The sequence below is a fragment of the Cygnus olor genome, chromosome 18, assembly GCF_009769625.2.
Source record: "Cygnus olor isolate bCygOlo1 chromosome 18, bCygOlo1.pri.v2, whole genome shotgun sequence".
In the NCBI taxonomy this organism is placed as follows: Eukaryota; Metazoa; Chordata; class Aves; order Anseriformes; family Anatidae; genus Cygnus; species Cygnus olor.
In genome coordinates, this window is record NC_049186.1 from 5840041 (window position 1) to 5865982 (window position 25942).

Consider the following 25942-nt stretch of genomic DNA (forward strand, 5'->3'; position numbering starts at 1 on the left):
AAAATGTAAAGAAGAGTAAACACTGAAAAGAGATGGTAAAGGGGCAAACATTTCACTGGGGGAGGTAGCATGTGTCGTCCCTCCCAGGACACAGTAGTCTAGTCACGTAAAACCCATAGGGGAAAGAACAGAAAACAGACCCAGGGCTACAGAGGCCAAGGAAGGACATGAAGGAGAGAGAAAATCTGCCCCAGCACAGGCATAACAGAAGTCAGCAGAGAAGACAAACAGCACAGTGCATCTCACCAACACTGCCACTGGGAGAGAACAAGAGACACCCATCAACACATCCAGTTCAGGATCACGCATCCATCAGACTACCAATTTCCAGTCCCCAAACCAGCACAATCACCAGAAATTCCTCTTACTCCCTGACCACTGGCAAGGCCAGGCCTGCAAACCAAGCCCCAGAGCCTCAAGAGAAGGCTGCTCAGCCCACAGGTTATAACAGTGGATTGCAAAGGATCTTGTGTATCCCATTCCTTCTCCATAGCTAAATGTTCCCTAGTTGTGGCCACCACGTGGCATTTATCTCCATGTTGACTCTTCTGGCAGATTATATTTAGCTGATAGAAACCATATGCCTTGATGAGATTGACGGATTCTCTGGAGCTTTCTATCACCTTTGGCGGATCTGTAGACAGGCTGAAAAACTGAAACCTGTTCATGAAGCCACGCTGTGCTGCAGGAAGAGGACATAGCTGGGATACCCAAAGATCCATCAACCTTTCATGATTACGTGAACACATCTGCTGAATTCACTGTTTTTTCCTCACAGAGCCCTTCTCATCTCCTGCCCTTTTCTCTGCTGTAGTTTGATGTGGAGAGATACCTACCAGTGAGGTGGATGAGGCCTTGCTCATCTGGGCCAAGACTCTGGCTTCTCCAAAGGCTGTAGCAAGAATCCACAGGACAGGAAAGAGCATTGGAAGGATGGGTAGGACACCGTTCACCTGAAAAAAAACAAGCATCCCCAAACATGATCAAGCACAGAGACAACAAGAAGTCAGATCTATCACACAACCTCTTCTCCACCACTGTGAGAGGACGGATAACAGGCAATAGCAGGAAGTATGAGGAGAGCTTGCGCTGGCAGCAGTGCAACACAGGGAGAAGCACAGAGGGGGAGACACACACACACCCTTAGGGGTTTCTAATGAAGCAGGACATGAATAAATCATGCCAACTTGCAGCTGGTTTTCCTGCTGAATTTGGCGTAAGCTCTTAAAGTTTAAAAGCAAAATATATCATAGACATATACGTATATGGCAAGAGAGAGAGCAAACAAATTAAAGAGCAGTCTAGGAGGAATGGCCAGGGTAGAGTTGTCTTGCTCCACTGAGAGCTTTTGGATCCAGTGTGCACAGGATGGTGTGCACAGGATGCTGTCATGGGATGAAGCAAGTTGCTGATGAATTAGCCACAGTGGTGCTCTGAGAGGAAAGGTGCAGTGGAGCTCAACACACTCCTTTACCTGTAGCTGAAGAAAAGTGTACTGCCAGGAAGCAATTCCAGGAGCTTTGAAAATGAAGCGCATGGCATTGGTAATCAGGAAGCCAGCCTGCAATTCAGAGATGACACTGTCAGCAAACTACCACTACTTGCAGGGAAGGAGTTTTCTGTCCTTTGTAACGTTCCCAGCACTGGGAAAAAGTATGAAAGATACACTTGGTCTGCTGCTGCAGTTCTTCCATCCACTCGCTGCTAGACAGCATTGCATCTTTACTCCTCTGAACTACCCAATGTACACACAGTCAGCTAGTCAGCTGCATGAGTTAGAGCCTGGATACAATTTCATGTTGATGGCTGCAAATTCTTCACCTTTATTGACAAAACACGGCTACTTTCAACACCAAAAGCTTGAAATGTACCTACCAGTACAATTGGGACAGCGTATTTCAACATCACTGACTGTACAGTGAACCTCTCATTATCCAGGGCTGTCACAGGACGTGACAATGCCATTTCCAGACACCACCTGAAAAATGGAAAAGAAAGCTTGAGGTTCCAGCAGCCAAGGTCCTAACCCTGCACCTTTCTCAGATATAAAATTGTGTTCAACCTATGCTATGAAGGGGACCTTTAGAAGAGAAACCAAGATTCAGTAGCTTTAGGAAAGAGAACATCTTCTTCTTGTTTTCCAAAAATGTGGTTTGCTTTCATGCTAAAATGGATACATTGATTTTATAATTGCCTCAGGGCCCTGGCCTTTGATTTACAGAAGATGCCACTGCCCAGCGAGTTATCAATTAATCTTTATCCTCAGTCTCAATCTCTGAGATTTAAAACAGTTTCATCTGGTGGCATGCACATTTCTAGCCATCAAAAGCATGAAATCTATGACCTTCTTGCACTGTTCAAATTTAGTTGAAAAGTAATGAGCCGAACAGTAATACTTTGAATATCTATGTTTTTAAGTATCAGCCTAAGGTATCAGCTAAGGAGGACAACTGAAGACAGACAGTAAGAGTCTTATAGTTCTAGAATTCCCAGGTGACGTAGAAGAGACAGCACAATGTATTTGGAAATTCCCATACTGGACTGGTAAAATCTCTTACTTTCCTGACACAAGACAGCAGCAAGGACCTAGACAAGCTGTGCAGGCATTGCGCAAAGTATTTAACCCACCTGACATTGTCAATTATTGGGGTCTTCAAGACACGGAAGAGACGATACAGCTGAGGATTCTGAGGTCCCTTCTTCACTTCTCCCCGTGGGGAGGGTGGAGGTGAGAAAGGTGGAAACAGATCTCCTGGCTCCAGAACTATGTGCTCATCATCCTAGAAAAGAAGTCAGAGAGCCCAAAGGCTGCAAGGCTGGGGCCTCAGCGGAGGCCTGCTTTGAGGCACTGGACTTTTAGTGAAGCAGGATCCTTCCCACTGCAAGTGACACAATGCGTTTGTCACAGTCCTTTCAGCCCTCAAAAATTCATTAAACTTTTGCTTCAAACTTGAAGCAAAATTAAATGCTTGTGAGCCTTAAGCAGTGACAAGGCACACCTGGTTATTTCATGACTATTAGCATTTGGAGTGAAAGGTACAATAAACAACAAAGGTAAATTTCAAGCTTTAAATTTTTCTGAGCTTCTTCAAGCAGCAAAATCTTTGCATAGATCTTGTAGTTGATTTCTTAATATACTTCTACTACAGGTCTTTTATATTACCTTCTTTTATAATAAATCAGTAGTAAGGGAAAGGTTAAAGGAGACAAATTTTTATATCTCCACATAAAAACCAGGACAAAGTAGAGGTTTTGTATGTTATATCCTACTGGATAGATTTATTCCTCTTATTATCAGCAGCACATTACACTTCCCCTTGACCTGGAAGAGATGGAAATATGACACTTTGGTATCACATTAGCGTCTCCTGTCCATTGGGTTTGGGTGTTCCCAGAGAAGATGCAGTCTGTCTAACAAAGCACTTTCTTTGACTAAACTGGGGTTTCAAAGCATTTTCAAGGCCAGAAGAATCAATCACTAAGACTTAGAGTATTAGCAAGAAAATCCTGGGAAACATGTCACAGGCCAGGGAACCAAGACGAGCAAGTTACCTTAATTCCTCTCAGAGAAGCAAATGACTCCTGGCCTGGCCTCAAAGCGATGACGTCTCCTTCTACCAACAGGCTTACAGGCAGGTTGACGAGGTGACCATCCCTGTAGGCCCAATGGAGGGACCAGGATGGGGCATAAGGCATGTGGAGGTCTGGGTACATGGAGTCTGGCCATTTCACCTCTTTGACAAGCGTATCTGAAAGCACAGTGTGAAGGAAGTAAGTGGTAACAATTCTGGAGGGGCCTACCATACATTGATTTACATCCTCTAGTGCCTATAGGCTCCATTCCCATGATCTTTTACCATTTCTGTTTCTCCTTGATGGTTTTCCCCACCACCACCACCCTGTATAAAGAACCAAACAGTCATAACCTTGATACATACTTGCACAATGGAAAAGCTAAAGGCTGTCCTTAAAGCTGCCACACTGAAATGAACTGCCTCCTCAAGTTCAAAAGCCCCTGCTGAGAAGATGCTCATGCACAGCAATTTATTTCCTTCTGTTCTATGTTGTGGTACAACCCCACGTATTCTTCTCTCATCATCTGCTGCAAGGCATATATTTTTGTAAGATTTTCGGGATTTGAATTACTCCAAAGCACAGACATAACAGACGCCTACCTGGTAACGCACAGATTGGAAGCACATGGCCACAACAGCTCAAAATAACTCTTCCACAGGACAGGCATGAGTAGGACAATTCTCACAGCCTGTGTCTGTGTAACGCAGGGCAAGGCTAGTAAGCTCAATTAATAATGTATGTGATCAGGTTTGGAGAAAAATCCTATGCGCGGGGAACACAAATTCAAATGACAGATGAATAAGAACTCACCATTTATCTTATCAATGATCGTCTGAAGTCTCCTCTCCACCTCTCTGCACTTCAGCCTCTCTTGACGCCCAATCATGAAGAGATCCAAGAGGAGAAGGAGGAAGAGTGCCAGTGCGTTAACTATCTCAGCACCTTGGCTTTGCACAGCAAAACAGAAAGGAGAAAGCAGATGAGGTTTGAGTAAATGAATAGAACACGCTGCCAGCCACCCACAGAGATAAATGCACACTTGTTCAATTGTTTATTCCTACATCCCACAGACTTATGGCTTAAAAAGAAAAGCAGAGAAGCTATCATCACACTTCTTTAGGATAATGCCACTAGAAAAGTTTGAATAGACCTGTCTCAATTCAAAAATACCTTTACAAATAGTCGAGCGTGCTATGGCTCATGTGACAGCACAGTAACTTCTCTTAGGAGCCACTGACTTCTCCGGTTTCAAAATCCTTCAGAACAATTGTAATGTCTTAGGATTTTTCAAGATCTAGGAACACTGTAGAATGAAAATCTCATTCTCTCCCCAGAACAATCTCTGGGTCTATTAGAAGCAGAATTAACTCGGCTGAAGTTTTGTGAAAGAGACTGATAGGTACAGAATTACCAGTATGAGTATGCTAATGTTTAGACAGAACGAGGGACAAGGCTGATATGGCAGCCATACACAGTGCCAGGAGGGTATAAAACTACCCTTTGCTTCAGTCAACCAGCAAATGATGTTTCTGCTTACCTCCCTTGTGGCTGGCTCCCATAGCAGCACAGCAGCATCAGCACTGCCAGAAGCATCAGAGATGCACCAGGCCAGTGGAAACAGGAGCAACGGTTACCATGGTACAGAAAACTGCTCCTCCACACCTCCTACAAAAGGAGAGCAGCAGAACAGTCAGCATTCATGGAATACAGAGCCAGGCATTTCAAAAAGCAGAGTAAGGATAAAGGCAGCAGTTAGCAGAAACTCCAGGGTGAACACAACTTTGTAAATCCCCTTAGAATGATACAGAGCACCCCAGAGCAGTTATGGGGATGCTACAGCACTAAAGGTTGCTCGGCTGGGGAGTCCCGGTGAACACTCTCATCTTTATTCTTGCTTGGAAGAATGAAAAGGCTTCTGTGCCAGGCCGCCCCATTGTCACTAACCCAGAGAGAAACACTTTTAACATTTAAGGAGTGTGAATAAACACTAGCACTTTGTATTCAGTGCACATGCCAGATAACATGGGGGACAAGGGGAGACTGTTGAGTTCCACAGCCCTTTCTCTCAACCTGGTAGGGCTCTCCTGTGCACACTGCCACCAGTGGCTCTTGAAGCCCTTGGATCCTTCACAGCTGAAGGTAAGCTCCTGTAGAGCTCCAGCCGTCAGGAGAAAAGCACTGAGAGAAATACACCCTTAGGTAACTCCTTGCTTTGGTCCCAAGGACTTTAGCATTTCTACACCCAGAAACTCTGCAGCAGCAGACAGGGAGGGAATGCAGCCAACTTCCACTTAATCCTCAGCTTTGCTTTGAGAAGGGGAGACTGAGCACCCAACCTTGTGCTGTTTGGTGCCTCACCTTCCATGAAGTTACTTTCTTCCGTTCCTTCTGATGCCCCTCCAGCAGTGCTGACAACTGGTCTCTCAGGATTGTGAGGGCTTTCTTTGTGCTAAGGCCCAAACTTGAGGTCATCTCATCCTGAAGAGACAGAAAAACAAACTGCTTAGTGCTTTCCTATTTTCTTTTCAGGCTTGTTCCTGGTGGCTGGCTGAGCACACTATTGTGAATGCCTCTTGCTGATCATCATCGGTCTGACTCTCCATTTCCCTGAAATCATCTTCCCTCCTGTGAACTTTAGACTGCTGGCTGGAATTGGAGCACCTAGATAGCATCAGGTAAACAAACCAGTCCTGACTGTGTCAGATAAATACTTTATCAAAGCACAATACAAAATCATTTCTGCGAAACAAGATTCTAATCAGCAGAGGCTGGAAACGATACAAAGGGAGACTGATCAGACAACACAACACAGATGGTTATGGTAGACTTGTAATGATAGAGGATGGACTTTGCTAACAGTAGTAACAACAAAGTAGTAGAATACCTGCAATTCTAAACAAGAGTGGTCTGATTTCCACAGCTGCTGATTACAATTTTTTGGTTATGAATCCTGCCTCTGTGGCTATTTTGATGCAGAATTCCCCAGATGTAAGCACTTGGTCATGCATCAGTTGAGGAGGAGACAAGACTTCTCTTTCACAAGAGAAAGCACTGGAGTTTTTAGTGCTGAACTGTGAGAACATACAGGGGAGGCAACTGGGCTTGAAGGAAGCACACGCAGTCCAAACCACTGCTCCTGCGCTGCTCAGCAAAGAGGCAGCAGCCTGAGGGGATACAACCCAAGGGAGTACTGTTTAGACAACACCGATTTAAGTTGCTGATTATCAAGAAAGCGGGGTACACGCTTGCTTTTCTGGGGCAAGAACTCAAGCATTTACCTTCCTTTCAAATCACTGAGACTGCTGAGAGGTACTGGGGGTACCACATCACTGAAAGTGAATCAAAAAGGAAACGCAGGCAGGTGGCTACAGCAGATGCCATGGTCCTGGTCAGTAAAAGCTCTCATTTTCATTTTGTGCTCTAATACAAACGCCCTGAAGCTGTACAGCACATAGGATATCCTGCACAATACAAGTGCTCAGGTGTATCACGCTGTTTACAGAGTGCAGACCTACTGAACACAAAGCAGGCAGGAAGCTTCCTCCTCCGGTCCCCCCCAGTGTGCCACACAGCCCAGCAAACACAGTTGAGGCAGGAGCTGCAGCCTTTCCTGCTGTCGCGGCCACAAGCTCTTACCAGCCCTGCAAAATCCACCTTGGTCTCACACTGCAGCAGCTCAGGAGCTGCACGCATACACACCCAGCCCTGCAAGCGCATCTCAGCTCTGATTCGCACTTTTCTTCCTGTTCCTTAACGGAGTGGTTTTGTGAGAAGCGTTCGCTGGAAACCAGCCTCAGACTTCAAACCCGTTTACAGCGATGATCCAATCCAGAACTATATCGGGGTGTCAAGGAATGTCAAGGAATGGCTCTCCAAACTATCATCTATCACACACACACCCCTACCTATCAAGGACAATTTGAAACAGCAAATTCTGGCCACGCAGAGTCTAGCACTGCTGCTTTAGCTGCAGTTTTAGAGCACTAAAAATAATCCTGCTGCAGTTTTCATTCTTTGTGTCAGTTTTAGGACTAGAGGAAGCGGTTCCGTGTTGTTCTTGGAAGCAGCCCAGGTAACATCAGCACAGGACTAAACATCTCCCAAAGGCTCCCAGAGGAGAAGATGGCAGGCAGCACAGCTGGCAACGGGTGTGCCACTGCACCGAGGGAGTGGTGCAGGCAGGAGTGCGACACAGGGCGAGCAAGTGACACTGAGGTTGCTCCCTGCTGGCTCCTGGCTGTTTGTGGCATAGCAAAGCACCCACAAAAGCATTTACTCTTTCTCTTCAACACAAAGGAAGCAGTCAAACTGAAAGCTAAAAGACAAACTGAAACGCAGCAATAGTAAGGGGGACTCGAACTGAAAAGCAAAGTCAAAAAAGGAAAGCTGTGCTCAATGCCAACGTCTAGTGCAGTTACACACTGCCTAGAAAGAGAAACTGTCACATCACAGCAGGCAGCGAGTAGGAAAAAGGAGCAAATTCAGAAGGAATCGGAAAGGTTCCTGAAATCCTTGCACACCTGCTCCGACCTTTACACAGGTGTTAGGGTTTTGCTGTAGGCTCAGCCGAGGTAAGGGCAGGTACGCATAAAGGAAGGCAGATGGAGGAGGTGAGAAAGGGCGAGTGCAAAGTGCAGCAGGGCTGAGGAGGAAGAACAGCAGGAAGGGCAGAGATTTTTAAACACTCATCTTTACAGTTAAAACGTGGAGTATTTGGCAAAGTAGGCAGCCTGAGCCAGGCTGGTAAACAAACATTGTAATAATGTGAGTGCGAGGCTGCCTGTGGTGACTCAGAAAACTGTAGGTGAGCATCAAGGGAACGCACTTGGAACCAAGGAAAGAAAGGGACAGGCAATAAAAGACACCCTGGGATCCTGCAAAGGGCAGCCGTAGGTTTTCGCAACAAGATCTACCCTGCTAAGTCATCAGCTGCTAATGAGGCATTTTTTAAATGCCCCAAAGTAAACCTTTCTATATGGCAAAGCTAGGCGCTCTTAAGCTGTCCCAGAGGGATTCTTCCAGCCTTTCATCAGCTGCAAATGGCTCTTCCTGCCACAAAACAGGAGGTGAGCACCCCAGGGTGAAGAAGGCCACTCACTGGAGGTGTCAGTTCATTACTAAAAACCCCAACATTCACATCTTTGCTTTGGAAAGTCGCGTTCGAAGACTAATCTGCTAACTTTCAAGTCAAAGCAAAAACAGCTAGACAACACCAGCCCACCCAGCTGCTCATATTTAGCATGGGGCTTCTGCTGAAGAAGAAGAAAATAAAAAACCAGCCAATGAATTCCAGGTTGCAGTGAAAGCAAAGCCCTGATGGATATCACGAGGCGTTTTAAAAGGCGATACTTTCCTTTTGCCCATGCCTGAAGGGAAAAAGTCCTGAGGAGAAAATGAGCAGTTGCTTCCTCCTCTACCCTGAGAGGCCCAGAGAGCACACGAGGCTCTGTAAGTGCACTTAGGGCTCTTCCGGAGCTCACCCTGCCCCAGCTGTGACAGCTGGCGTCCGAGAGGTGTGACCGAAGCCGGGTCAGCGCGGGATGATTGCTACCCTCTGCCTTGCGCGTAAGGCTGCATCTCTTGGGGCTGTAATCCGCAGGATGGCTATTAAGGAAAAAGCACCCGGAGCAGGAGATGTTTTCGTACACGCGATGTTATTTTCTAGAAGGACCGACCGTGCTGTAGGTCGAACAGGAGGCTGAAAAGATGAGCGAATTAGCTCCTCTTTTCTCTGCTTTCAGTAAATATCCTAAACGTTAAATTACTGCTGAGTGTGCCTGCAAATGTCAGGGAAAGGGAGCCTGAGCTAGATCTAGCAACTGCCCTCTTTTAGGAGCTGGTTTGGCTCTTCAGGAAAGAGACCAGAAGCAGCTCAGAGCCAGCAGTGGAGCCACAGAGTCAGGAGACTTTTTGTTGCCCTCTCCACTCAGTTGGCCCTCCGCAGTTTGATGCAAGGAAATAAGCTGGCGAATGCAGGCTGATCCAGAAGCTTGTTTAAATCTATAGCCTCGCCGTGCTCAAAGCAAAAAATTTCCTTTACCTTCCTCGTGAGCTGATGGAGTGTTTTCAGATTGATAGGTAGGAAAAGATTGATCTGATTTTTCCCCCTGAAGCAGGGTGGGGCAGGGGAGGAATGCTCGGGGTTCCAAAGCATCACCACCTAGCCATGCCTGCTTCCCGCACGAAATATATTGGTATCCTGAAGTCCTCTTGTTTTCATACAACCTTTAGACAGCCACAGCAGCACACTGACTTGTTGTATCAGTCTGTGTTGATATCACAGGTGTTGTTGTACCACATGTGCCGAAGATTTTTTTAAACAATACTGGAGCACAAAAATATGCTTTGCTTTACAGAATTCGCCCTTCCCGCTGGCTCTGCAGACACGTAGGTTGATTGAACCCAGCGAAGTGGTAGACCTGTTCTATCCTCTGTGGAGTCAGCCTCTTGCAGAATAAAGGCTTCTCCCCCAGATTGCTGTGCACTTCACTATAACTGCCTTTAAAAAGGCTGTTTAAACAAATAAGGGAATGGAAAACAGAGGATTTGCTAGAAGCTTCAATTTTCATAGATTGCAATTCCACCTCTCTGATTCCGAGTGGGATGGCAAGCCCCTGCTAGGCACTGTCAGGTTGTTTCCTTCTCCCCAGGCTGCACAACCCGGGCCCCTCTTTTAACACTTTGACTCAGCTGCTTTTCAGATTTAAACAGTTGGAGGCGGGAAACTGGGCAGGAGAATGTTCTTCCTTTTTGAGAGCTATTCTGCATTCCTCTAGCAGAAACAAGAAGGCAGTTTTTAATTTAACAATACTAGTTTGCAGGCTATTAATCTACTTCAGAGATCACACCTCCTGAAATACGAGCATTATTCACAGCTTCACAAACACATGAGGAGGAATAACTCCACCAAATGCATTTGCATTATGTCATGTCAGATTCTTGCTTAGGATAAGGCGCAATATGACCCACAGTGGGGCTTTTTTGGTCTCATCAGGGAGGGTGGCAGACACACACACAAAAGCATGCAATTTCTTGGGGCAATATTTCTGACAGCCAGTGCTAGAGAGGGATTTATTTTTGTTCTAAAGCAAATCGTACATCAGTGCACTACAGGTCTGCTCAGCTGTGGCTGCCGAGTTAGTGCTCAGACTGTCTGAAACAGCACATCCACTGCGGAGTGACAGAGATGTAGCCAGCAAAGCCAACGGACTGGCCACTCTGGGCAAAGGTTTCCTTTTATTACCTATATCCGCGATTCTGTTACACTTTTTGTCTTCCTTGGTGCTCACCTGGTTACTTTTAAAGAGGTCAGATTCCTGAGTCTGCAAGAGTGCTTGTCCAGTGACCCAAAGTATTCGAAGCCTCCACCCTTACTCATTCCCTCTCCCCACACAATAAAAGATAATCTTTTGACTGAGACTCTGGGCTGTTGGTACAGCTGGATTCTGCTCCTCCTTCTGCCACAGATTTCTGTGTGACAGTAGGAAGATCAGAGGCTCCTCTGTGCTTTAGTTTCTCATCTCTATAATGGGACTACCAACTCCCTACCAACTACAGGCATTATGAAGATTAAAATATTCACCAACCCACCTGAATACTACTTGGAAGCACAGAAAGAAGAAATACGAGTTGATTGCGTGATCCAGGCAGCTCCATCAAGCACATCAGAGCTCTGCGGGGACCACTGCCTTTAAAACTGGCTGTACAAGGAAACATACCAGAAAGCACAGCAAACACAGCTTTTAAACGTGGTTTAAATGCCACCTGACACGAGCTCGGCAGCCACAGCTTAACTGCTGGTGGTCTCAAATCAAATGAAACAAGTCTTCAGCACAGCAGTGCCCAAATTAATGGACAGAGCAATAGTCAACAGCTGTCTCTTTCCTCCATCTGCAGCAACAGTATGAAAGGCAGCCCCGAATCCCCCCCCCCGTCCCAGGAAAAAAGAGCCCCCACAGCGTGGTAACTGGGGGCCAGCGGGGGCTCCAGTGTGGAAGGTGGCTTTGAGGCTCCCTGTCGCTCATCACTAACAGGGCCTGCAGCCTTACACTGCAAAGGAACAGAGCAGCAGGAGCACGGATCTCGGAGATCTGGCCAGAGCAGCACTAATCAGCCGGCTGAATCACCGCTGCGTTTTGTTGCGAAGAGTCCATTTTATTCCAGACAATGACATTCAGATTTTATGCCCTCTAAAGCACAGAGCGAGATGCCAACAGGCACAATCAACCTTTCCACACGGGTAACGCAAAGCTCAGCGGTTTCTTTCTCCCTCAGCTAGCAGCAGCTCAGCAGCAGGGTTGTTTTGAATTGCACCTTCCCCGGTCTGTCTCTTCGGTCCTGTTTGCAGCAGCAAATCCCCAGCCATAGTTACCTGCTCCACCAGGCTGCTGGCAGGATGAGGCAGTGTTTATGCAGTGCTCTGAAGCTCACCTGTACTGTGCATTTTAAAGCCTTAATTACTTTAATTTAACCTGTTACAGTGTTCCTTCGAGTTCAGAGACTAGTTAGGGGTCCGTATTTAGTCTGTCTTTGACACACAGCGTACTGCTTCATGCCAATGCAGAGCTTACTCCAGAGGATGTTAATCCCCTCCCTGAGACAAGCCATGCTCAGAAATCAATAGAACTAACAGAACTTCAGCAATTCTTTCATCCTCCCAGTAGTTTCCTTCCCATCCCCATTTCTTTATCTGAAGACTTTGGGGACTAAACCTATGATATGATCTAGCAGGTGCACCACAAAGCATGTTTCAAAGGGGTAAGGAGGTTCAACAGCTACGGATCAAAGCACATAACAGAAACAGACAAATTTAAGTCAAAAGGCAGAAGGGCAGCAAAGCAGGAGTCAGCAGCTAAAATCATCTTCGGTCCCTCCTGCTGGTCCTAGGGTTAAATCTGCAGTTTCAAACAGGGCTTTCCTTCCCCAGCCCCTCCAACACCAAACCATCCCTTTGCTAAAATCTTCACGGCTCCATGTCCTGCCCTAACCTCTTTCCCCAAAACATCCAAGCTCTTCATGCACCATCAGGTCAGGCAGGATGCAGGTCGGGGAGGGAGAGAGGGAAAGCCATTTTGAATGTAAATGTTAAGGGAGAGAAACTTACTTTGCGGCATTTGCCTTGGCGGGGGATCCAGAGATCAGCCTGCTTAAAGAGCATCGGGGCTAAATTCCTGCGCCACTTCCACAGCAACTTGCACTGCTGCTGCCCTCCAAAACCGAGAGAGCAAAGAGGGAGAGAGAGCAAGACTGTGCAGAGCCCAGCGCTGCAGAGAATGAGACAGAAGCAGCAGAGTGAAGCACCAGTCTGCTGATTAATTCAGCCTGTTTCCAGTCACGCTGCAGATCCAGCAAGGAGGCGGTGGATGGGGGTGGGGGATGAGGGAGAGAAAGGGGGGAAAAAAAAAAGGCAGAGAGAAGAAAGTTTGCCCAGGATAGCACCAGATGTCTGAAAGAATGGTCCATTCATCAGATGGAGCCGATGCAGCCAGAATCCCCGGGTTCCCTGCCTGTACAGATGCATACACATGCACAGTAAGGGCTGATGCTGACATGCAGGGCTCTGTGGAAAAGCAGATGGCAAATTAGACACGACAAAGTGCTATAAAATATTCTACAGGGGAGGTAACACCTGAGCAGGCCAGGAAAAAAGACTAGATGAAGACAGAGAGATCCAGAAATCCTAACTTCTCTTTGTAGCTCTAGAGAATTATCCAGATGACTTCACAGCTTTGGATTCAAACTCAAAAATAAACTAGATGCTTACAGGTCCAGTCTGAAGTGTTGCCACCCTCTCTTCTTGTCAACAGAGAAAACAAGAAAAGCCCCTCTAAGCACCCAATATTCACACATCCTGAGCCACCCGAGCTGCAACAAAAGGTGCCCGCAGATTCTTCACTGCCACACCGCATCTGGGGCTCCCCACTTAGTGCCACCTGCACATGGCACAGAGAGAGCAGAGGGTTGGTGCAGGCAGGGAAGGGCAGGGTGCCAGCACAGGTACTGCAGGAAAAAGGCCTTCGGAGGTGAAGGAAGGAGCCTTCTCCGCCTCATTCTCATCTTTTACAGGAATGCTTTTTCACTGTTGGAGGGAAGTGCCTCGGGTTTTTACATAGCTCCTACTTCAGCGCTGTCCCGATTCTGTCTGGGCTACCCGGTTCTGCAAAGCAATCATTGAATCAATTACTTTCCTTCCACATAGTAAAGAACTGTCCCAGCCAAGAACCATGTCAATAGCCTGCCAAGGATTATAGCGAGCCTCTATAAAATGGAACGATCGCTTCCAGTCTCAGCAGATCGTGTCGCTTCGGAGACCACACGCAGGTGTCAGGACTTGCCTGAGAGCCCTGGCCAAGCTCTTCACTTCCTCTCCTTCCCTGAGATTCGGATGCCTAAATAGGCCCAGCTGGCATTCTGTGTTTAAAGCCAGAAATGCAGAGATTAGAGGTCTCAATATTTAAAATAAACCCAGTAGAGGGAAGATCTAAGACAATTCCTGAAAGAATGAGTTATCACCTTTGTGCTGGCAGTGAGTTACACGTTGGTACATAATCTCACAAAGCTCTTAAAGGCAAAGTTGAATGGAGGCAGCTACTGCATTTAATGTCACTTCAGGAGAAAGCAGAGGGAGAAAGAGGGAAGAGGACATCCTTCATCCTTCTGTAGGCCACTTGGTTTCCTAGACAACAGTGTTAAATTGATTTTAAATTGTAGAGAAGAACAAAATGTCCTAATGGCACAATTTTTCCTTACCTCCTCCTTTCCCACTAAGAAACTAAACTCACCTACTCAATTTATCACAAAGAAAAAAAGTAAAGGAGAAAAAAAAGGAAGGACAACAATGGGGTTAGACCGGGCAAATCCTCAAGCAACGTACATGTGTCAGCCCCTTCTTATTGTGGTGCTTGCTGAGCTGTTTCCTGTGGCGCTGCATCTTCTGGAGACTTGAATGACTGTGAATAAAACAACTTGCCAGTGACAGCGCAGTACCAGGAATAACCTTTGTGCTTCGTGCAGTCAGGAGATCCCAACACAACTTTCTTCCAGCTCTGAAACCCCACGTTTGATCACAACACAAATGGAAATACATCTAATCCACTATTCTTGTTTACCCCACTGCTGAGAGACTTTGCTCTAAAGTATTTTGGGCAGGGCAGTAATTAGCACTACGTAACTTCCTTCTGGTATCACCTGGTACCATAAACTGCATCTGGCCATGCATTTGTGCATTAAATAACAGAATGTGCTGTCTTAGAAAGAACAGAAGCTGTAAACTTGAGATCTGAAGATAAAACTGGGTTGAAGTAACAGGCTGAGCATAAAGGCACAGGGGAGGGACTGAAACTCGTAAAAAAACTGCAGCACAGAAGAGAGACACCTGTAGAAAAAAGATCAGTTTGGGAGAAAGCCTTTGGAAGAAGGGCTAAGATTTTAGAGAACCTGCAAAGCAGGGAATAAAAACCAGAGAGATGGTTACTGGCAAGACGAGAGGAGGCGGAGGAGTTAGGCTCTCTTCAGTCCAAAGGTAGGACTGCAGCTCTGGTTAGGCGCAGCGGAAGAAGACAGCTCAGGACCATCTGTGCTACAGCCAGAGCAACGTGGAGCAAAGCCCAGGCTCTCTCGAATCCATTTCCAGGCTCTAGCCATGAGGCACAGTGCTGTAGCCAGGCTGCAGCAATTACACTGGGGTAACACAGCTCAGTAATTATTGGTAACTGTGGTATGGATGACGTCAATAATTTCTAATAGATGGTCTTGCTTCAAGTACGACCAGTCTGAAGTAACTCAAACTCATGAGCCTTGAGCTCTCCCGTGGCAATCAATGCTTTCGTCTACCTTGATATACGCTCAGTGGGTCTCGGAGCAGAGATTCTGGCACTTTTCACAAGTATTAAATTCACTTCAGAAATACAGAGAAAATTAAAAAGTCAGGAGAAAAGGGGAAAGAACAAGAAATCGGTACATTTAATTTAAGAGGGTTTTGGCAGTGCTCCTAAAATACTCTCTGCCTTTCTCCGCAGTGTCTGGCTTCTGGCAGGATTGGAAGGTGGCCTACATTACACCTGACGAACTCTGATCCTCAGCCATTTCTAACAACAGAAATGTATTAGCTGACTGAAGCCAGAGGACGTCTCTCAGCCTTGTGAGTGACACATGTCTGTGCCGCAGCAGTGCTCAGAGCATGTCGTCTGCTCCAGGAGCGCTAACTCTTATCGCACACATACACAACCATGGTCTTTCCTCAGACTCCAAACAAAGGAAGTTATAAAATGCAGCTGTATGCATCAAGGATTTTTTAATTCCTATGGAAAAGAGAGCGGTGATTTTAATCCCTGTTCAGAAAGGAGGGACAGAAAACTTCAGTAAGTCAGGAGAGGAGACTAGGACTTCTGAACACTACGTTTCCCTGTAATCTGTTGTGCAGGACACTCTGCAAATTCAGCCACAGCACAAGATGGGAGCCTTTTAAAGGGCTGTCACAAAACAGACCACTCTGCTGTCTGTCTGGCAATTTGGTATGCTCTTCCTGCTCTGCACAAGGAAGAATGTCGTATCAGAAAGAGGGAGACGAAACAAAGATAGTGACCCGCAGTGAAAGTGTCCCCCCGTGCTCTGCTGTGGTTGCAGCAGTGCCCGTGTTGGAGCTCTCAGATCCCGAGCAGGCCACACCTCTGTGCAGAATGGTAACTGCGTCATCTCTTCAAATGATCAATACCAGATAGCTCAAGATGTCATTAGCAAGAGAATAAATAGATAATTATCTTCATTGGAATGTTACCTCCACAGTAATACAGCAATTTGACATAACACAGTTCAAACACATCCTCCGAGCATGCCAGTGCTGAGGGGTTCAGGTGTGAGTAAGCGCAGGCCTTCCCGGTCTAGCACACCACAGAACAGCAAACCCAGGAAATAAGAAGCCCAGCAGGCAAGGGCAAGGCTGATGTGAAAAACTGAGCACCTTTTAAGTTGCTGCTGTAGTAATCTGTTAGGGCAGATCTGGCTCTAGATGATTATCTAACGTACTTTGCACTAATGAACAAAACCACCTCTTGATGCTGGAAGCACTGTAAACAAAACAGCAAGACAAGGATGCCCGCAGAGTAACAGAGGCAGCAAACGCTCCGTCTGGCAGAACAAGGTTAAAGAGTGGTGGAGAGAGGGACGCCGGAAAGGAAAACCAAGGATGTTCTCTTACAAGAGCCAGCTGAGAGCTTGCTGTGTACAACCTCTCCGCTGGTCTCAAACTATCACTCCCATTACTGACTGGGATGCAGAACCCTTGTTCCAGTTCACTTTTTTGGAATGACAAATACATTTACTATCCAGGTGGCTGCTGAAATAAGGCTAAACCAAATCTCGAAATAACATCCTGCAGCACTTCCAGCAAAAAGTTGCCCAATACATACATACACTGGTCATTGGAAAAACAGGACTCGAAGGATTTCATTACCCTACTTTACCTAAAACACCTTGTGAATTCAGCCTCTCAGATAAAGCTAAACTAAGCAGCCAGAGGACTGAAGCCCTACCTTAAATCTCAAAAAAGACGCAGCATATGTGACAGCATATACTTCATCTGTGTTGTTCCACTATGGTGCCTCAGTCCAGCCTGCAAAGGACTCGTTCTAGACATGGGAGTTCTGCTTCTCGAAGCCATTCAGTTCTTCAGCTCCACTGAGATTCCCCGTAAAGGGTTCTGGATGAGATGCGAGCATTCACCCCCCAGCAATTCAACGCATTTAAAATAGCTCCCTGTGGAAACAACTTCTGGGCTCTGACAAAGCAAGCTATGTGTAAATCCATCAAGCAAAAAATAATTTCCCAAACTCATTGCCTAGGTTAGCTGACTTCTCCTCAAAGAAAACGGAGCAGCATTAAAATCCACAGCTGACGTGTGAGCGCAGGAGGAAATCACACCGCTGTTTCCTGGGAGCCCACCTCGCGAGGTCTGTTAACTGCTTGGAAGATACCTAGCTCTCATCCCACTGAATGTTGATCCATGGGCTGTAAAATATGAGACGACTACTACAGAAGAGCACCCTGCCATCTCTGGACAAGCCAGCAGCAGACCTTAGCGACTGATCCAAGCCAGTACATCCCCAGGAGTGTGATGGTGACAGAGCTCTCGCTTCGGATACTAACCATGGGTTGTACCATCCCATAAAAGGGCCAGGTGGTGAGTCTTGGCTCAAAATAATGAAGGACAATTAAAAGGGCTCAACATTCAAGTTGGGCGTGACCCTTATAAGGAAACCTACCTGACACTTCTCCTTGAGGTCCATGGCTATGCAATTCCGTAAGCATGTCCAGCAGAAGGGGATTGCTTCTCAGGGGAGAATGTCTCTCACATCACCATCTGCGGAAACAGAAGGGGAAGCAATTAATCTCCCCATAACACTTCGGGACAAGAAAGCGATGGAATTCACCTAATTCAGATTGTTCCTTAAGAGAAGGAGAACTGGGGAGCAGAAAGTGCTTCTAATAGTACAACGCCTCCCCTTTTACTCAGAGCTGATCCCATCAGCTTAACCCCCCAAAACTGGAAGCAGGAGATGAACTGAGTTCCCCACAGCTCCGAGTAAGAGCAGTAATTGCAGCCCTGACATACTTTCAGGCAAGCATCCGGAAAAAGCTGACAAGGCTCTGGATTCCACCAGGTGTTGGAGCAGGCTGTTACCCATAGCTATTTGTCTTGCTATTCTTATCTTCTGGGAGCTTTGTCCAGCTAATCTCTAATAGAGCCTGCAGTAATGATTCTTCCATTTGCTGCAAACCACTCCCCGTGACAGGGCTGTGCTGCTGGGGACCCGACCGTTTTTATTTTAACAAACTGGGACTCTGGCAGAATTCAGGTAGGAAGCAGCTCTGGAGCTCCCATCCTTTTCCTAGCTCGCCCGTCCCTTGATCTCCCATGGCATAAATTTGCTCTTTCCACATACACAAAAACATCTTTTCTGGTGTCCAGCGAAGGCTCCGTGTGCCTTGCTTCAGAGTATTCTCGTATATAGAGACACACTGGGATATTAAAAGATTATGCAACGAGTGGCCTTGGGAAAGCCTGTTCGTTGGTTAACAACTCTTGTTTCTATTTTAACATCCCACACTTTCAGGGCTTGGACGTGCACTTCTTGTAAATCCAAGCAAACAAGGAAGTAGCTAGTTCTGCAAATCAATCCCAACCATCCACGCACTTCTAGGTACAAGAGGGCTGGCTTTTGCCAGCTGGGCTTTATCACCCCAGACTACTGCACTGTCTTCTTCTTCCAAGGATTCTGGGGATCCCATCCTTGTGACAGTCACCTACAGCACTGCTCTGTGACAACTACTACTATTACTGCGATGCCACATGTTTTGAAGGAAAATAAAAGGCATCTAAAGCTCGCTCAGAAAGCTACCGCTGCCAGGCCGAAGTGTTAGATGTCACTATTTCCTCTCGTGCAGACAAGCAGTGCTCCTGCCTTCTGGGAAGCAGCAAGTGTTCAGTACTCAGGCTTCCTGTTCTCAAAGAACCGCGTGCAGCAGAGCCACCAGCACCTGCAAGTGCCATTTTCTGGCCGCCGTCTGGCTGGCATGAGCCGCAAGTCTGGACTCTGCCCTACTTTTCTGTTCTGTGACCCCTGTCAATGTGCACACACTGAGGGAATGAGGCTATTTTCAGTCACTCCGTATCCCTGCCAGGCCAATTAGCAACTGCAAAGGGAGGATCAGACAAAGTTAGTGGAGCGAAGCTGACAAAGAGAGCTGGGAGTGGGAAGGAGGAAAACGCAACTTTGTACGCTGGCACAGAGCAATTAGAGCTTCGGTCTCTTGCCTTTAACTTGAGCCTCATTCCTATAAAAGAGATGATTTTAAGATGGAAGAAATGGCCACTAACAATTAGAGGGCTAAGAAATAAATCCACGATTCTTCTTTTTACTCCCTCCCGACAGAAGATTTATTGGTAGATCTACCGCAAGATTTATGTACCTTGCTCTCGCTCGTTCAAACGAAAGTAAAGTGCCTGAACTCTCTGGATCCGGACTTCAAAAACACAATTATCACTGACATGACTGGGTAACTGGGAAGCCAAAGTCACAAAAGCAGAGCGAGAAAAAACATCCTGAACTGTCTGTGCTAATCCCTCAGAGTCTGGGTCAGCAGCGGTAGCGAGTGGCTCTGGCTGCAGGGCAGGGGCCACGGGGGGGGACAGCTGGGCAGGAGGCAGGGTTTGCTGCGCTGCAGCGAGTGCCCTTCTGGTTTAGGCACCGAGCTGAAATGTGATCCTGAATGCAAAACACGCCATTCCTTAAAGTTCAAGGCACACCATCCACATGCTTAGGAACACCACCCCGAAGTCCTTCGGTGCTAGGAAGCACGATACACAGCACCAGCGTTCAAGTAGGGAAGTCTGGTTGGAAAGAGGCTCCTTATCTAGAGAAACTCAAAAGCTGTTAAAATGAACATATAATAAGAGCTTGCAAAAGCAATCAGAGTGGTGTATGCAGCACTGCTTCATCATCATACATGCTCAGGGCTTCTCCAAAATTGGCTGCAGGACAACTGATAGTAAAAGCAAAGACAGGCTACAATGAGAAACAAGCTTTCCTGAATTTCTGCACTAGGACGAGTGTCGTAACTATATAAAATGCAATTTGCACACTTTCTTTCAAATACATACTTTGTCAAAATAAAAACTCTGCAGGATTAGTTGCAAGAATTATGTCATACCAACTAAAACCTCAGATGGATTACAGGGGTCTCGCAAACACCCAGAAAACAGCTTCACACAACGAGGAGCGGAAGCAGTTCCTGAATTCTGCAGGCAACTCGCGGTACATCGATCTGCAGAGATGTGCAGCCATCCATCCCAGCTCTCCTCCCAGACTCTTCTGTTTCAGGGATTCCTGTAATTCCCCGCACTGGGTATGCGTCTCTCCATCACCCCTAGAAAACAGCAAGGCCTTGCCACACTCTGGACCCATCCCAGGAGTTCTGTGCACTACTGTTTCCTCTACACAAACGTATCTGCCTCCTCTGTCCTCCTTATTCTTATCTCTCTTCTGTCTGCCCAGGCAATTAGTCACTCATGCTGTCAACACGTTAAACTCTGCCAGAGAGCAAGACAGAAACGAAACAGGGCTGCTTTGCTGGAACATGTCAGTGGGCGTCACGTATTCAGCCGCAGACAATCAGAGACGCTTGAGGCTGTGGTTGCTCCAGTCACACACCTGAGGCTCCAAGGGCACCCAGTTTTCCCCTTTCACTTTTCCAGCACCCTCCCTTCTCCTCGGGATTCTGATGCCGACAGCAGCCTGTGAGACTTGGAAATGGCTGGACATGGCATTCGAGTGTCATCACGCTACAGCCAGGCTGAGAAGTGCATCCAAATCATTAGGTAGAGAGAAACCCAGCACAGCTTCCACCAAAGAAAATAACCCAGTCCCATGCTTATGTCACTAACAATATGCTAACTCTGAAAATCCTGCGCGCAGAACTGGGCCAATAGTTAGCCCTTAGCCATGTGGAGTGTCGGCACTACACGTTCGGATTTCTTTACTTTCTAAGAACGAATGAGTTCATTGCTCGGATTCAGCGAGTGTATCTGCTATCCATACCTTTTCAAACCTACAGAATACCTTCCCGTCACTCCGAACTCATTTCTGTTCAGAAGTGCCTTGATCTGAGTATCAAGAAGTATTTGAAACATCCTTCTGAACATCAAAAGCAGAACTCTACAAAGCACCATTCAACTTTCATGTACCTAAGAGTACCAAATAATACCGTCTTATGCAGTCAGTGTATTTAGGTAGGTAATAAACACGGGGCTTTCAGCTCCTCCATTTAAGGTTGGTTTTAAAGCATGGCAACCTACTAACACCATCAGTATAAGCTATTACTGCTGAAATTTAATATGAAACTATACAACATGATATAGCACGATGAACCTATAGACACCGGGAAAGAAAAATGTGTTTCAGAAGCTGCAAGTCTGTGGGGAGAAAAAGAAATCAACCTAACGGCAAGTGCTTTCCTGAAAGCGTTCAATCACTGATTCTTTCATGTTATTTACTGAAAATTCCCAACACAGATTCGACTATAAAAATGATGGGGAGTCTGAACATTTCTTGCTGCCAAAAGTGTATTCCTCAAGAACAGAAGTCTGATCTGTCACCAAGAATAGAAACACGGGGGAACAGATAATAACGAAAAAGGCAGCTGCCTCCGAAAGCATGGCTTAGATTAGAGCTGATTGTTTTGATATCAGCAGAACCATACGGTCTTCCTACTCATGAGTAGCTGAGATGTCTGTCTGCTAATTTGCAATATGGTCACATTTGCTGATATATGGGCTTCCAAAGGTGCATAAAGTGATACTGTCAATTGATTTGAGACCCATTGAGAGCACAGAATAATTACAGCAAGGCAGCTGGCAGTCACACTTCTTGGCTTTGGTATCAGCTTGTGAAAAAAAAGAACTTGTCAAAATTGGACCAGCTAAACATTCTCTGCCTCAATAACCCTGTATTATAGATAAGGATATTCATCTCTGCTTCCGAGAGAAACTGTGAAGTAAATGTATTAGTATTTGTAAAATGAGATCCTCTGAACTGGGGTTGTGTATGTGCTAAGTATTATCGACTCAGTAGTGGTCAAGTGTCTCACTGGTGCATGGCTGTGAAGAACCAGGAGTGTATTTCACACAGGCTCCAGTTCCCTTGCTAAGAGAGAGAGACCTCTACCACCTTGAATCAGGAACAGGATTAAACTGGAAATGAATTTAAATTTGTCTTGCAATTGACAAGTGTGCCTTTCGGGGGTGAAATTATTTTTTGCTTAAACCTTACTTGCTGAGAATTTTCCAAAAAAAAAATCTCCGACTCCTTCCTTTTTTCTTCAGCACAGGACTTGCATACTAGATTTGTTCCACAGGACAGCGGAGACTTAAAACAAGGGCTGAGCAACAAGGAGGGAGAAGGGGAGTAAGAAATAGCTTTGGCACACTGGCCTCTATCTCAGGTAAACAGCCCTCAGTCAGAATATCAGTTTACTTGCACGATTAAGATTGGTAAAACGAGATGCTACACAAAAAGAAGAAATTCAGAAGAACACTTTTATTTGTATTGTTTTTTTCTGGTGACTTGAGAAGCAATTGGCAGATATGATCAAAAGAATGACCGAACTAGTTTAGTCTATTTTACTGTTTCCACAGGAGCTAACGCTGTTTCCAATTAAGGTATAATAAATCTGAAAAATCTTTGTAGTGTTCATTTTTTCTTTCTTGGGAAAAAAAAAATAGGAGTGTTTAGGGATTAAAGGATTGCTTTATCTTTTCTGCTTCAGGTACGCTAAGCCTGTCACAGAAAGACACAGCATGTATTCAGTCTGATTGAAAGTGAAAAATGCAACAAAAGGCACAATTCTGGAAGTTGTAACGGCCCCTCCGGCTTCTGCAGGGTGATGAGACATCATCTGCTTTGTGGCATGATGCCTTAAATGACAACTAAAACATTTTACAGCAAATGTATGAAGAATTCACTGCAAAAGTGACAGCTGTCATTCATCATCATGACACAGGTTGCTATGGTAACCCGGATTTTATAACAACCTCCATTTAAAAAAAAAATGAAATGCCTGAAAATGACAAAAAGGCAGCAGCTCAAAGTAAAATAAACAAGACCATGCTGTATTTATAGGAGCTTCTAGCAAATCAATTTTTGCTGGTGTACACTGACTCATAGATAAAAGAGCAGCTTTTTCTCTTAATTCCAGTTTATAAATAAGGGTACATAATTGCTTATAGTAATGCATAATTGCTTATAGTAAATTGAGGCCAAAAAAAAAAACCCTTTCACACCAGTGTTTGCCATTTGGACATATTTAACAAATGTCATGCTGACGGAGCGTGTTTTCTGCGAGTTCCCCAAAACAGACAACAGCACCTGAAGGCCATTAGCAAGATCAAACTCATACATTCGTTCAAAACAAAGCACAGCCCTGAGGTGGAAAAGGCACCGTTCAGTTCAGTAGATTGTGTATTTTGATATTTTCATAACATGTTCCATTAAAGTTTTACGACCAACAGCCGTGTTTAGAAACATGGCAGTAGGCTGACTCACTACTGTGAAAGGGAAACAGGAGCTCTGTGCAGCTCCTTAACACCTTTCCACCACTCACTCAAGAGCACTCTGGACAGAGAACAGAAGTGCTCTATTTGGGTAGAAACAGTCTTACTTATAATTACAGGTGCTAAAAACCCAACCACCTGAAAGCAAACCCTGCTTCCCACAGGCCAGGGGGCAGGACAACGTAACCCAAGCCCCAGACAGGACTCTCCTTTTGGGCAACTCTACTGAAGGACTTGTCTCTTGGCCAATCCTCCATGCCCCCTAGCCCTGCTCCTGGCCAATCCCACCAGCCACAGGGGTTTATAAGCCCTCACACCCCACCAACCTTCAAGAACGTCTCTCTGCTTGGAGCAGCTGGGCCTCTGGAGTGCCTGCTGTGCCTTCTAGCAGCTAGGCTGGGCAGGAATATATCAGAAATGTGGGCAAGCTCTTAGAAACAGACTTAAACAGAACTGTAATATGAAGATTAGAGGAAAAAGGTTTGTTTTCTTGGTGTTCTGCTTGCAGTACCAATATTGATTTGTTTTGTGACCTAAGCTAAGTACTAATATCTTAATCTTCTCATCAGATAAGAAAATGTTGGCAATGTGTTCATTAAAAAGGTCACAATTAAGAATATTATGCAAAGTCTTTTGATGTGCTTGAGTAAAAGGCAACAAAGAAATATAAAGAACACGAGGTATCTTGTATAAAGCCAGCATAGTGTAGCTACTTTTACGCACATGCCTCTATTAAGCAGGCTTCTTAGAAAGTAAATAAATTGTGCTTGCCAGGTTGTTCAATTTTCGCTGTATTTGAGTAAAATGTAGTTCAACAGTATGGTGACTGTTAGGTAACAGTTTATTTATCTAGAAACTTGTATTTTTAAGGAACCTTGAGTGTTTCATTGGGATTGTGCCCTGTATCATTGTATCTCACTGGGTGTGAGCTGCTTGTTCAACTATGAACTTGGTTTCCCAGTTGTTGGGGGAAATAATAGGATTTTAAGCAGATGTGACATATGAGCTTCCTCATCTGTGATGGAAAAGTGGGAAGAAAAAAATTTACTACTACATTTACTACTTGGTTGATGCCTCAGGAAGATGGATGGACATGTGAGGTTCAACTGCTGCTAACTTGGTAACTTTAAATGTTGATGAGACTAAGTTAGAAAGTCTTCTGTGGTATGAGGTTCCTTCTGCAATAACTCCATAAGTTTTACATCCCTAACTAAAACATTTTTCTGTTTGTGGGCACAAAATGGGGCTGCTGAGGTGTGCTGTGCCACCAGCACCGGGCACAGCCCCAGCCACAAACCCGCCTGTTCCTGCCCTGTTTCTGTGGGGCCCTGTGGCTGCTTTTGTTGCTTGGAGGCACAAATTCCTGTCAGACTTGGGCTGAGAGAAATTATTTCTGCTAGTGGCTGTGTGGGCTGGGCTGCTGCCTCACCTGGGCGAGGAGCCCCCGGCCGGGTGTGTTTAACCACGAGCACGTGTTGGAGCTTTTTTTGTGCTTTTTCGTGTGTTTTGTTGTGCTTTCTTCCCTCCTTCCCGCCCCACTTTCCCCCTCTCCCTCAGGAACGCACCGGCGGTCGGGGGCTGAGGGGAGTGGCGCCGCTCAGGAGCCTCCAGCCGTGGGATGGGACCGGCTCCGGCTCCCCTCAGGCCTCTCCGGGCAGCCCCGGCCCGAGGAGGGATGCGGGGAACCCCGCTTGAGGGAGCAGGGCCCGGAGGGACGGAGGAGCTCGGCCGCGGCCCGCCGCCCCCCCCCCTCCCGTTACTCACCGGTCTCCGCCGGGCCTCCCCCCCGCGCCGCCGGGGCCGCCATTAGCGTCGCTGGCAAAGCGGGACGCCACGGCGCTGGGGAGCCGCGGTGGTGCTTCGGGGAGGTGTCAAGAAGCCGCCGTCTGGTTGGTGGGATCCCGCGCGGCCGCCCGGACGGCGCTCGGTGATTGGCGGGGGGAGAGCGGCGCGCGAAGCTGAGCGGCGGGGTCGGGGTAGCCCTGAGGCGTGAGGTGAGGGCAGGGCGCCAGGCGCAGGGCAAGGCAGGGGGTAACGAGCACAACCACATCAAGGGTTTTCTTACGGGGAATGGAAGCCGCTGCACAATCTGGAAAGGAAATCAGAAGTGGTCACTTTGCCTTTGTCTACAGAGGTTTGGGGTTTGTTTTCTGAACTCAAGGTGGGCTGGCTAAGCTGAGATGTGTCAGTCTTTATGCCTTCCCTGTAATTCTTTGCTTGAGTTGTCCCAGGCCACCGTTCCCCTTTGAGGTTTGTCTGTAC

The 25942-nt window shown here is 46.5% G+C and overlaps 1 protein-coding gene across 4 annotated transcripts in view; it reads right to left on the bottom strand.

The window, feature by feature from the left end:
* Positions 1 to 25571, bottom strand: part of TMEM94 (transmembrane protein 94) — a 50526-nt gene extending 24955 nt beyond the window's left edge. For 2 of the 4 annotated variants that reach the window (XM_040530053.1, XM_040530050.1), the window contains exons 1-9: positions 12680 to 12860; positions 5935 to 6054; positions 5114 to 5241; positions 4387 to 4523; positions 3553 to 3749; positions 2629 to 2780; positions 1876 to 1978; positions 1475 to 1561; positions 837 to 953 (exon numbers count right to left, since the gene is read on the bottom strand). In XM_040530053.1, the coding sequence (XP_040385987.1) occupies positions 837 to 953; positions 1475 to 1561; positions 1876 to 1978; positions 2629 to 2780; positions 3553 to 3749; positions 4387 to 4523; positions 5114 to 5241; positions 5935 to 6054; positions 12680 to 12733 (1095 nt within the window). In that variant the 5' untranslated portion in view covers positions 12734 to 12860. Of the gene's footprint in view, positions 1 to 836; positions 954 to 1474; positions 1562 to 1875; positions 1979 to 2628; positions 2781 to 3552; positions 3750 to 3938; positions 4082 to 4386; positions 4524 to 5113; positions 5242 to 5934; positions 6055 to 12679; positions 12861 to 17834; positions 17933 to 25444 lie in introns of those variants that run through there. The other 2 variants (XM_040530052.1, XM_040530054.1) reach the window with 2 other exon arrangements.
* Between the last annotated feature and the right edge of the window lie 371 nt (positions 25572 to 25942).